Source organism: Urocitellus parryii, chromosome 2 (genome assembly GCF_045843805.1).
Source record: "Urocitellus parryii isolate mUroPar1 chromosome 2, mUroPar1.hap1, whole genome shotgun sequence".
NCBI lineage: Eukaryota > Metazoa > Chordata > Mammalia > Rodentia > Sciuridae > Urocitellus > Urocitellus parryii.
In genome coordinates this window covers 199,515,786-199,529,702 of record NC_135532.1, presented here as the reverse complement: position 1 = coordinate 199,529,702, position 13,917 = coordinate 199,515,786, and the positions used below count along the sequence as shown (strand labels likewise).

The following is a 13,917-nucleotide window of genomic DNA, read 5'->3' as shown; positions in this document are numbered from 1 at the left end:
GCAGAGAGAGACAGATATATAGGTAGATAGATAGAGACAGATAAAGGGTAGGGTGAGGAGGGAGACAGAGAGAGAAACAGGGACAAGATTAAGTCCCCAAGAGTAAACCCCTAAGGATGCATTCATTTTTACTAGGTCCCACTTCCTACACTGTCCACTACCTCCCAGTAGTCCATTCAAATCGTTATCTCTCATTTAACCCACTGATGATGTCAGAGCCCTCATGATATATTCATATCCCAAGGATTCCCACTTTGGATACTGCTGCATTTGGGACCACATCTTCAAACACATGAGTCTTTGGGGGACCCAACATATCTAAATCACAACGTGCACTTTCCTGTCTGTGATGGAAGAATTTAAGAAAAATATTTTGCGGTTTTCACATTTTAATTAATGTAATAGTATTTCAAGATATATTTCTTACACAAAACTATTCTTAATTGCTAAGAAACATTTTTTATATACTTCCAATAATACCAATCACAACAAAATAATTTAGGTTTAAGGTAAGTTACAGAATTAAAGAAAAGATTGAGATGAAGGTGAATTTAAGCTTTTTAAAGATATGCTATTTCCTAATTATGTAGAAGCCATTTTCCCCTTTGGCTTGATTCTAAATTGAAAAAAAAATGTGAATGTAAAAAGAAAAGAGTATGAGTTTCAAAGGCCAAAAAACAAGAAAACATAGTTAAAACTACACAAAGCACCAGTCAGTTTTTCATATTGATCAGATTAAAGTAGATTAATGTTTGTTCTAAATTCTACTATACTCAGTTAAATTCAGTTACTCCTTTTGTTAAAAACAGATCTTTATTCTTTTAAACAGTAAGGATCTATAAAGTTCTACTCAACATGCAAAAGACACATCCAAGCATGGCCCTTCCTACTAAATTTGGTGCTCTACTCACAAAGGAGTTGCATGATTCTTTCAATTAGCTTTAATAAATATAATTCTTATCATTCTAATTTATGGTGGGCTATAAAATTAACAAAAATGTTTAAAAAACCCCAATTTATTTAACGTGTATCCTATCTTCTAAAATAAATGAACACAAAATAGAAAAATTTTTTGGACAATTAAGTATTAGATATCAAACATTAAAGAAATATCATTCTATTTACTTATTCATTATCAAGATTTAAATACATTAAACATATCCTCTCAAACCTGGCTGGCAAAAGAGGTAGATAATGTAATACTTACATAGCTAACTTAATGTTCATTATAAACAAGTAAGAAGTAAAGAGGCAGGAATCCCCCATTGAACTCATATAACAAGTTAATGACCCAAAAGCCAATCCCATGATAATAATATTTCCTTTGGTATCACTGTCATATGTCTTCATTTGATAAAATAAACCTGAAGTACAGTAAGGCTCAGAAACAACTTGAGTGAATGTAAAAAATAAAATGTTATTAACAAAGGAAACAAAGCCTGTTTATAACATATTCACTAGGAACCACATGCAACTCTTAAATATTTGCATTGTTTTCTTTTGGCAAATCTAATGTTCCTAATTACAGCCTAATTATACTTGAATATTATAGGAACAATCTAGAGAAATCACAGTACCTTATCCACAAGTGTTCAGTAGCTGACTTTTAGTTAATAGTTTAATGAAATTTCATCATCAGTACTAAAATAAAATGATACAAAGTATATTTCTTATTGGCAATGGGTCAAATATATTATGACATACAAAAGTAGTACATTATATTATTTTTAAAAGCTTTTGTCATTTGAGGCAAAAATTGAATAGCAAATGAGATAAGTCATGTTTTCATATATTTCAAAAAAAGACAAGACACTCAGGAAATTGGTCAGTTTTCTTTAAACAGAATTAAGATCAGTGAAGATACGTATTATCTGAAGATAATACTAATATCTTTTCTTTTTCTTACATTTTCGGAATTTTTGGCTGAATTCATTTCCTCTATTGTTTTCTGTGCTACTATCACTGTCACTGGTTTGCTTTTGCCTCTTTCGGGTATTCATCTGATGAAGGTCAGAGTCACTTGGTTGTTGGATAGTCCATTCATAGGAGCTAGGTCCAGCATCTAGATCTGGAACATGACTCAGTGAGGAAGACCCAGACGTGCTATTGGGAAGTTGGGCTGTCATCTCATAGTAAGGAAGCTGCAGCACTGGATTATGTGCATGCCGCTGCTGTGGGGAAAAAAAAAAAAGACAACTTATATACCAAAACAAATCCAAAATGCTAAGTTAAGTGCATATTAAAAAGTCTAATGCATGTTAAAAGTAACATGAATTATGCAAATAGTCATGAGTAAATCAAATTGTATTTTGGTATAAGAAAGGCAGTGACTTCATAGTAGGAGTGTGGGAGCTTCCTTAAATCCTTAACATAAACATTTAAAGGTTTATTAGTTTACTACAATATAGATTATCAAAGAAATATAATGCAAACCACATATGTAGTTTTAACTCTTCTAGGAGCCAAAATATAAGAATAAAATGAAACAGATAAAAATTTTTACAAATGTATTAATCTCAATATATGATAGAGAGACGATAACTAAAATTTCTAACTACTCAAAGCAGATTAGAAATAAACTGTGATATCTTCAACTTGTCTTTCAACTCACTTCCATCTCTATCAGAGAGGGGGGAGAAGAGAGAGAGAGAGAGAGAGAGAGAGAGAGAGAGAGAGAGAGAGAGAGAGAGAGAGAGAAAGGGAGGAGGAGGAGGGGAGGAGGAGGAGGAGGAGGAGGAGGAGGAGGAGGAGGAGGAGAGAGAGAAGAAAAGAAAAGAGAAGAAAAGAAAAGAATAGAATAGAATAGAATAGAATAGAATAGAATAGTATAATGATGGGAAAAATACTTTCATAGTTTCAGGTAATGAGTGGTTGTTCATTAATATTAACTATTTGAGCACCAAATACTAAGAATGTTTTTCATGTTCTTCATAAATTTGTGTCACATATATGCTAAACTAAATGGGTATCAAACTTACCATTTTCTGAAAGAAAAAATATTCTTGAGGTAAAGCAGTATTATTAATGGGAAAAAACTGCATGGGAAAGGAAGATCTGCCCAAGATTTCTTCATTCCTTTTGAGAAATAAAAGGGAAAGCAAAAAAACCTTAAAATTCTTAGGTACAAATATTCTTTCCTCTTAACAACTTAATGAGGGTTGTCCATAATTAGAAACAGAGACAGAAAGAGCTTCTCTGATAGCAGTTAGAATTAAATATCTTAAACAAACATATGCAAATAATCAGTTATTATATTGATAATGTAGTGTCAAAACAATACATTAATTAATTATTTCATTATTAAATATTGAAATTTCAACATTCAGAGTCACATTTGGTTTTCTGATATGAAAATGTTAGACCAGCACTTGTATTTATATAAAGACATACAACATTTAGATAGTAACAGAACAATAGCAAGTCATTAATCATCACTGGGCATACACTTCAATCTTCTACAGATATAAAAACAAAGGGGGAGAAATTATCATCAATTTATTTTTAAAGTATCTTTACTATGTAAATATATAAACTGTACTCCTTCCTAAATGGACTACTAATGTTAACACAAACATGTTGACTGATATCTTCCAGGCATTAAGATAATCAAAACATCTCTAATTAAAAAACTGTGGTGTTCCCCACATTTCATTTATACATGTGATAGTTGTTCTCATGGAGATGTTATAAATCCTGGCTAGGTTCTGCAGCTACTCTTCAATATACTAGCTCTATAGTATACCCTAATTTTAATGCTAACCACTAATCCTTAGGCTAGGAAGCGTACTGTAAGGGGGGCTGAAATCAGCACAGGCAGATGAGAAGAAATGACAGAATGTAGTCAGATGGATGGGGGAGATTCCATTTATAAATACTGAGAGTAGTATCGTAGAAGTCAGTAGAAATCAGAAGTCCATTCATTAATAAAGAAATTAGAAAAATATAAGTTGTTCCATAGGGGTAAACTGAATAAACATTGAGGCTGCTGAATGGCTGATCAGAAAGTTCTCATCACCTCAAAAAGAGTAGCTCTCATATAACAGTGGGGTTAAAAAATGAACAGGAAGAAAGGATGTGAAAGATAAAAATATTTATTAGTGAGAGGAAGAAGAAAAATATGGGAGCCCAGTTAGGAGACAAGGTGAAAGGTGAAGGGAAATTACAGAGTGGGGAAGACTCCGCAGCAGAGGGGAGATAAGCTGCATTATGAAAACAAGTGTCAATTGTCTAAAACCAGTATCTTTCCCACATGAATCTTTGGACACATAGTTGTCTGCATGGAGGAATCACATGTAAATTAAAAACTGTTATGGATTGATACATTCTCGTCATATTCAGTTAATGAAACCTTAGAATGTGGCCATATTTGAAAACAGGATCATTGCATTTGTCATTGGTTAAGACATGTTCATGCTGAAATAGGATGGATCCATAACCCTTTATGACTGGTATTAATATAAAAAAGGAATATTTGGAGATGAAAACAGAAGAACAACATGTGAAAATAAAGGCAGAAATGAGGGTAAAGCTTCTGTCATTCAAGGAATACCAAGCAACGCTATCAAAACAACAGAAGAATAGGGGAGAGGCATGGAATAGATTCTTCCCCACAGCTTAGAAGAAATCAGTGCTTCTAATACCTTGATCCTGGATGTCTAGCCTCCAAAATTGTAAGACAATTAATTTCTGTTGTTTAAGCACTCTATAGTACATTGTTACAGTGGCCCTAGCAAATTAAAAATTAGTTCATCAAAGAGGAAGGCATAAGAGGCAATAAGAAGTCAAAAACCCCATTTACAAGGAAGACTAATGAAAGACTAGGAGATTACATTTGCACATCACAACCAGGACATGATAACTCATTCTCATACTTCCTTTATGAGATACCAAATACTAGAAAAAAGTACTACCAATGAAATGTAGTGTCATGGGATATACTCATAACTTTTTGACATTATAGTCTAGACTCTGTGATGATTTACAAACCATCTATCTAGTTATACTGCAATCTTCTATTGCCTATCTAGTCTTTTAAACTCCAAATCCTACAAATATTTTGTTCTTTCCCCAAACCCAAAGAAAATGAAGTAGTTTTTCGCTCTTGGTATTAAAGAAGAGGGGAAGCTATTACATCACATATATGGCTCAATCCATAAGTCTATAATGATTTCCCTATCTTAGTAGTAATTTTCCTTTTGTTGAATACTTACAATATATTCAGTATTTTAAGTATCTTGTATTTATTATAAAATTTTATTCTCATAAAATTTTTTAGGTATTATTTTTAGAGATAGGATACAGAAAGGTAAAATAACCTCCTCAGAGTCACAGCATTAATAAAGTGGCACTGGCAGAATTCAAATCCAGGCAATCTGATTTTATCACCTACTTTATTAAGTTCTCTTTATTCTCCCCAATATAGAAATTTTGGAGAGAATAAAAATATGGAGCACACTTATTTGGGGTTTAATACTTCTGCCAAAAATAATTGTGGGTATTTGCCAGTCCCAAAATGTCACTCTCCCATGCCTTAGAGGGCTGATACAGTTAACAAGGGATAGGATGTTTGGTTATTATTAGTTTATTTGAAAATATTCAGTTCTGCCAAAGACAATAAGAAAACAAACAGGATCGACAAAATTCTTAAAAATGCCTAGTGTAGATTGTAAGTAAGCTATCAGTTTATTAATAGCAATAGAACTGTTAGGGATAAAATAAGCAAGAAACCTAGGAAGCCAAGATAGAATTCATAACATATATTAGAGGATAGTGAATGATTTAGATCTTATAAGACACAAGAGAGATGGATACCTACTCCTGATCATGCCTAACAGTTATATTTCTCTTCTTCCCTTCATTCTGCCTAAGATAATCTGAGATAAAATCTACAGAAAACAAGCTGATGAACCAGGATGCTCCTCATCAAGTAAGTAATATCAGTTCTAGGAACTTTCCATCCGAAGGGATAGCCTTGCTCAAACATACACTCTCATCGTCATTACCACACTATCAGTAGGGAAGGTTGACAGCACAGAAACAGTGTATGAATATTAATATAACCAGAACTCAGTTACTTCATCCTTCTGCCCACTTACAATCTATTCTAAGTGTGCTAAACTATCCACCAACCTTGCTCTTACTTTTCACTGTGTTTTTCACACTGATTTAATAAACACTGTGACTTTGGAATCTTAAATTGGTTTGGCAGACTTTAGGTACCATAACCTCTGGATACCTTGCCAGACAGTTTACTGGAAGGTTATCACTGCATCAATATATCAGGCTACACCAAATTCTAGAACACAGAGAAGTTCTAAACATTAGTGAAATAAATAATTGAATGGCTTAACATCAGAAGACTTAGTTTCAAGGCTAGCACTTTATCGTCCTTGTGACCTTGAGCATTGGTTAACTTTTGTGTCTGCATTTATGGAAACATAAAATATGGATAACAATATTTCTATGATCCATCACAGCAAGACTTTGTATGCTTAAATGATTTAACAGCTAAGAAAAACATACAGAAAATCATAAAGAATACCTCAAATGTAAATCTATGTCACTTACTACTTTAATTATTAAAACTGACCTTTAAATGAAAATATTTTCTCTCACTTTCCATGAGAGAAAGAAATGAACTTCTTAATCTAATCCTATGTACAAATAGTAATATTCTGTAATAGTCCAGAATAGGATAGAAATCATCCTCTCACATATTTATTATTTTTCATTAATATACATTATAAGAACATATTTATTTGCTTTACCTTTATGAAAAAATATATTTCTAATTACCTGTAGGTGTGTGAATTTATCTTAACACAGGCCTCAAAATTTTGGTTAGCTGGTTCTGAAGAGCGAGAACTTCCTTTGAAAGAAATACAATGATTACTTTAGGGTACAACTACTTGGAGTTTAAATATTAAAACATAATATAAACCAATCTTTAAAGATATGGTAGTGACTTAAAATTCCACAGTTACATAAAATATGTGCATATCTATCTCTCAAGTCATATTTAAATATTGTATGTATTACTGTAAATGAATGAAGTATAATCAATATTTATCCAAAAGCACATCATAAATAAGAATAAAAAGATATGGAACTATATAAGATATATGATGTTGTTTTGTAATACTTACCTAGAAACTAATAATTACAAATGTCAGCACTCTTTGCCTCCAGGGTAGAAGGCATGAGTTCTCTAAACTGCTCAGACAAAAGCCAAGTCAACTTTTTATAGGGTGTGTCAGAATATAATAAGCTCTGGCCTATTCTATCAGCGTATGTGAGTGAGCTGGGTAGAATCAAAGAGCATGATGCATCTATGCATTAAAATAAAAAAGAAAATGTGAAATGCAAAGAGAAGAACTTTTACTATGCAAGAAGATATTGCTTTTTTAATTCTTATTTTTCATTTTTAGTGGATCAAGAGAAATAAAAACCAAAGGAGTGACACATCAATAAGCCTGATGATTTATGGCAGTGATACTCAATACGTCTGTACCATTTATAAAATGTTTAAACACAATATTCTAAGAATCACTCAGATTGGTCCCTGAAAAGATGTGAGGCCAAGTGTAATAGTTTTCTGGGCAGCTAATCACAGATGTCTGGTTCCTAGCATGAATTCAGGACAAGGATTTGAAGCCATTGAGTCAGGAATCTTTCCTCCCCTTCTAGCAAGGCTCTACAGGTACCTTTGTCCACTTTGCTCTTATAGGGGCTTAAAACAACTCCAGGCAACAGAATGAGTTCCCCAGAAGGCTAATTTAGCCACTTATCTTCCAAATAGTAGGTACTTGATACCATACATTAGCAGTGACAAGAAAATTGGCAAACAACCTTGCTATATAAAAACTACTTATGTACCTTCAGTTCATACAAATTTGATCAATTTTAGTCAATAGAAACTGTCATAGCTATCTCCTGATTTTAAAATAGTACATTTTAAATTTTACTTAAGAAGAGATGTTACAAATTTGGTAATATAACTGGCAATATATAAATTAGATATGTGTTTGAAAAAATTAAGAGACTACAGAGACACTTTTATTGTCTTATACTACATGGAAAACAAAATGCTTACAACTTCTGAGACTAGCAGCAACCACAAAACACACTTTGAAAATTCATCAGTGAGAGAACCTACCAAATCGATACTGCACATTAATTGGTCTTCCATATAAACGGATTCCATTCAGCAAAGCTATTGCATAAGACACTGATTCTGGGTGCTTAAAGCAGACAAATCCAAAGGATTTCGGCTTTCCTTCTCTGTCTTTGCATATAGTCACTTTGGTAAGTGGCCCAGCCTACGAGAAACTTAAAAATTATTTTCTCATAAATCCAAAGATTTATTTTTACACTCAGAAAAATTAATTAAACTTTAAAGAAAAAAAAGGTTAGCAATAGCTTTATGTAGTTCTGCTAATAATGCATTTTCCTTACAAACATCACACTTACTCATACTTCCTCTATATTTTCTTTAGCAAATTCTCCATGGGCAAAATGTAAAAACATAAGCTTACTTCCTGATCTATTAAATGAGGTTTACATTCCATTTAAGTGGAAAAAGGAAATCATAAAAAATGAGAAGATAATATATATTGCCTTATGAATCCACACAATTGATAACTGTGATCCAGTCCTTATGGACTAGAAATCATATATTTTTTTGTACAGGTAATTGCAACCCCACATTCATCTCTCCCCACCCATTTTTTGGGGGGAGGGCTCAACATGAAAAACCCTTGTCGAAGACAATAATTTTACATTCCTTTCTTCCTTTTTGGTGGTAAGATTCAAATTATATTGGTTTTTAGAAAAAGATAAGGTTTACAGGTTTTGTTTTAAAGGGCAAACTTAAAAAGGTAGCAAATTAAAAGGATAAACATAAAGTCTTAAAATTAAAAATATTTTTCAAATAATAGAAAGTTTTACAATTAGGAGAAGAAACTGTGGTCCTGAACAGAATATTCTCTACTAATCTATGTGTATCTATTATTAACATAGAGACACTTTAGTTTAGAGATAAAGTGGGTCCTTCAAAACCAAATAAATTCTTTCACCTCTGGTACTTATACTTAATCCTAGACATTTAGCTCTGCTATTGTCTCCCTTGGAACCCTCCCTTATTCTGGCAGGAGGAAGTCACCTTTTATTTCTGTTAATGTTAGTTAGCATTACTACTAATATAGGCAGCAAACACCTAGTAAATGCCAGCTATAGATTTGCTTTATTTAGGTTAGCTCATTTATTCATCACAATTGCATCATATTATTCTTCAATATTCTCATCATATTGTAGATACTATTACTCCCATTTGACATTTGAGGAAACTAAGAGACTCATGTACTGGCTAAAAGTCACACTGCTGACCTAAGAGCCCTGCTTTTCCCATACTATATATCCCCGTCTTTGGTAGATTACCCTAAATAATGGTGATTAATGCTCATTTTCCCCTTTAACAAAGTGTAAGGAATGTTTCTAAAATTTTTATGTCCAGCACCATACTTCGTGTTTTCCCTGTGATTCTGGATCATTAAATGGTTAGATGAGTGGCTGAATGAAGATATACCTTTGGCAAGTGAGACATCCTGTGCACCACAGGTAAGTGTTTACAGAACACAGGAGACTGAATCCCAGACTTAATCCAGACCTCAAAAAGTTTCCTAAAGTCCTCTTGGAATGCAGAAAAAGACCTTGACCAGGGAATCAGTTGGTCACAGTCATGGTATATTGGTTGCCCATCATCTCACATCTCATTTATCATTCTAGAATAAAAATACTCCGTATAAAAGGGCTTAGGAGGATGAGTAATATATATGAAAACATTTTTAAAAGCGACACCTCTCACTTTGCAGAATGCAAGGCATAAGGGTGCTTATTATCTGAAGGAAGACAGTGACAGGGCTGTTTTCTACTGGAGCACATCCAAGGCCCGGTAAGCCCTTAATGAGGGCTGGGAGTTAGGGAGGGCCCAGCCACTGCCCATCCTCAGAACTCTGCAGTGGGGATGGGGCCAAACCATCTCCTTCACCACCCGCTCCGCTGGGGACAGGTGCATCCATTCAAAAATAATTAAAAGCATGGCACAAGAGCGGGCGGGAAGGGTGCCGGGCCGCCGGTGGTCCAGGTGTGCCCCGCCCCTCCGCCGCCCCTTCCCCGAGGACGGTACCTGAAGGAATAGCTCGTAAAGAATCTCTTCCCGCACGCGGGGCTCTAAATTGCCCACAAACACGGTCCTGTCGGCCTCCTCCTGAGCTGGGAACATCCCTCCGGTGTCAGCCCCGGGATGGAGGAAGGGCCAGACCCGCCCCCTTGCTCCGCTTCACTGCGCTGCTGGGGCGAGGGAGGAGGGGCGGGAAAGGGAGCGCGCTAGCAGTGGAGCTAAGCTGCGGGCCACGCCCCCCGGGGCCCGCGGGGACCGCCCACCACGCTGCCGCCACGCCCAGAATCAGGCCTTGGAAGAGTGTTAGGTAAGGAAGATTGTTGTTCAGGGGCTTTGCCCTTTTCCTGGTAGAGGGTGCTCTCTATTTTCTCCTGCTTTTTATAGTCTTTATTTAAAATGTCGATTGAGTAAATCCAAAGTCAAAGACTACAGAGATGATTTAAGGTTTTTAGTAACTTCACTTCAGAAGCTGCTAGGCTAATAAGGGAAGAATAATTTGTCTCCAAAGAGTCAAAGGATGAGTCATTAAGAATTTTAAAAATTAAATTGTTATAGAAAATGATATTGAAAGAATGAATGCATGTATGGATCTTGTTACAATAGAATACTGAAATTAAAATTTTATTTACCCAGGAAGTGCTCCCAAGAGAAGTCTTTGAAAATGGCAACCCAAGTTTTTGGTGGGCTCCGAAAGCAGTTGAAGTTGAGAAAACAGTCATATCAAGGAATCCTTGGAAAATGTCTACGTAGGATCCTGAAACCATCCTGTAAATATCGTAAAAGTAATGAGGACACCATTCCTTTTAGTTTGGGAATTCATTTTGAATTGAGGAGGCAAGTTTTTGCTTGTCTGATGGACCAGAAAAATCATCTTTTCCCAAAAAAAAAAAAAAAAAGATACATTTTAGGAAATCTGCTTTTCTCCTTTTACTCTGACATTGCTTAGCTTTAAGACTTTGAAAAAATAACTTCTGTTTGGAATTCAGGTTATGTTCCTTAAGGAATGGATCAGACTAAATATAATGACTTCATTTAATAGGTGTTTTCTGATCTCTATGAAATGAAAGTGAACATAAAACTCTGCATAATGGGAGAGACAGAGGTTCTATACATACAAATGCAATAAAGTGTCAGTAACTCTAGTAATTATCTTAGTTGATAATTCATGAGTCTATAAATTGTTTCCCTTTCTTCTCTCTCTCCCTCTCTCTCTCCCTCCCTCCGTGTCTCTCTCTCTCTCTCTCTCTCTCTCTCTCTCTCTCTCTCTCTCTCTCTCTCTCTCTCTCTCTGTCACCAGTATAAGCATAGTAGGGTAGAAGGAGGTTAAGGAAACTAGTACAGTGTAAGCAAATAACAAAGAAATGCTGGCCAAATGAATGGTTACCTGCAAGTCTCTGTTATGTGTATATCTCCTGATATACATGTATTTATGTATCTTATACAAACCAACATATTTCCTCCTTGACCTACCTTCGGATACTGCTTGTCTTGGAGCTGTATCTTCAGCTTTCTTTGTAAAAATAACTTCTGTTATTTTTGACTGTGCATGCTATAAATCTTTGTATTTGCAAATAGTGTAATTAGATCATATTATATTTTTATATTGAAATTTACACCATTCTTTTGTCTACAGATGCACATGAGTTTGGTGTTCTTAATACATCTTCTGTTTTGGTTGTACATAATTTATAGTGCTTATAATTCTGGAGTACTTATTCAATGTTATAAACTATAAAATTCAGCCCCTGTGGCTATTTGTTTAGAATTTAACCTCAATAGATCTTTTTTAAAATGTAAATATACTGTGTCTCCTAACTCATGATAGTAAATCTAGCAGTAACTAAAAAAATCACTTTACTCTCAACATTTACTGGACCATTAGTCACATAGAAGGCATTGCTTGTTTCAATATGAGGAATAATTTATTATAAAGAATTAGCTTTTCTTTATTCATACCAGGATGTCTTATACTTCTACCTGTATGAACCTGTCAAAATGAAAAAATATATATGCAAATTAGTTTATATGCTTATAAAACTGGAGCTCTCTACTCTTTCTTCTTTACCCAGATGACTCATTCTTGTTTAACTCAGTCCAGGTAGGATTCCCTGAACTCTGCAATCTAGATTAGCTGAGGACCCCACCTGTATAAGTATCACAGTTTCCTAAGTATACTTCTTTAAGTCCTCCTTTATTGTGAACTATCATGCAGTAAATATACTATAATACCTAGAACAATCTCTGACATGTCTATAGGCCAATAATAAATAGTTGCTGAAATAATACTGTTTGAATAAATGAATATTCTTTCTTTGTATTTGTTTTCCCAGCAGGTTAGTCTATGCTGGGCAATCCATAGGTGCTTAATAAAAGTTGCATAAATGAATGACCAAATGAATGTCCAAATGGAAAATTGGAAATTTACTGTTAAAGGACTCTTTTTTTTAAATTGACTTCATTTTTAAAAATTCTAATTTTGTCTTTATTATGATTTTCCTGCCCATATTTTCCCCCAAGTAAATACAACAGTTTTTGTTCTTGTTTTTTTACATGTATTTTAGATGTGGTTATTATAAAGAAACTTTTTTTTAAATTTAAAGAAATAAAATTAAAAATTACCAGAAAATATATCGCATAGAGATAATAATTTTGGAGGGAAAACTTGGATTTTGAACAATATGTATATACATATAACACAATTTTAAAATCATACTGTCTATATCATTTTTGAGCTTATCCTTTTCTCCTTAAAAGCATAATGAAGGTTTTTTTCTACACCTATAAATACGGGTCTGTCTGATTTATAAATTTTAATCTGCAGTGTGGACATAGTTAGGCTAATCCTACATGGTTAGACATTTATATTTTTCCATTTTTTGGCTATTATACCAATGCTCTGATGAACATCCTTGTTGGGATACATTTGTGCACATGTGGATTATTATTACTTTGGAGGACCTTGGATTTTTATAGAAAAGTACCCTTGTGTTAAAAATACCTTGATGAGTGAAAGGGTAAGATTACTAAACATTTTGACACATTGCTAAGTTAAATAAAAGGTTGTAGTAAAGTGCATTCTGATAAATAGTTACCTTGGCATCACTATAAATATTATTCAACTATTATAATTACCTCAGAAGCAAGCCTGGTGCATAGAACTCAGTTTTCTTTCTTTTTAATCATTATCATCACCATTATTGTCAATGTCATCATCACCTTGGTGTTCTTGTTACACTGTATGAATGTCAGCCAATGTCTTAAAATCATTTTTTATATCCAAGGAAGACTAAATAAGTACATAAGTAAATAAGGACCTATTAAACTATTGGCATTTTATATATTATTTTGTCATTTCTTTATAATTTGCTATTTAAACCAATAGGCTTTAATAACCCCAACTTTCCCAATTGACAGTAAGTATATGATAATTAATACATGTATTTTGAAACTCTGCTTTGTATTGTACTATATGAAATGCCAAGTTCTTATGATCTCTTTAGAATGATAAAGATAAAAATAATGTGTGAGGGTCATATTATAGTATTACCTCAAAAGCATGAAGAAAAGGGAAATTATAAATTAAATAGGAAATATTGATCTTTTAATTTATTCAGTATACATTTGTTAAAAAAAATGTTTTACATGAATAATGTGTACATTATCTTTCTCCACTTTCTGAAGTGATGTGGTTTATTTATATCTCTGTTATATCCCAGTGCAGTTACTACAGCTCAGTGCTG

The 13,917-nt window shown here is 33.8% G+C and overlaps 1 protein-coding gene across 2 annotated transcripts; it reads right to left on the bottom strand.

Annotated features, from left to right (window-relative positions):
- Positions 1-1,883: 1,883 nt before the first annotated feature.
- On the bottom strand, positions 1,884-10,279 carry Rbm11 (RNA binding motif protein 11). Of its 2 annotated transcripts, XM_026412002.1 has the most exons (5): positions 10,184-10,279; positions 8,156-8,318; positions 6,796-6,868; positions 2,979-3,075; positions 1,884-2,171 (listed from the first exon to the last, which is right to left on the bottom strand). In XM_026412002.1, exons 1-5 carry the CDS (start codon positions 10,277-10,279, stop codon positions 1,884-1,886), a joined length of 717 nt encoding a protein of 238 aa, XP_026267787.1. The 2 variants fall into 2 exon arrangements, with proteins under 2 accessions (XP_026267787.1, XP_077651160.1); XM_077795034.1 differs by lacking the exon at positions 6,796-6,868 and having other exon boundaries at positions 2,123-2,171.
- Positions 10,280-13,917: the final 3,638 nt, after the last annotated feature.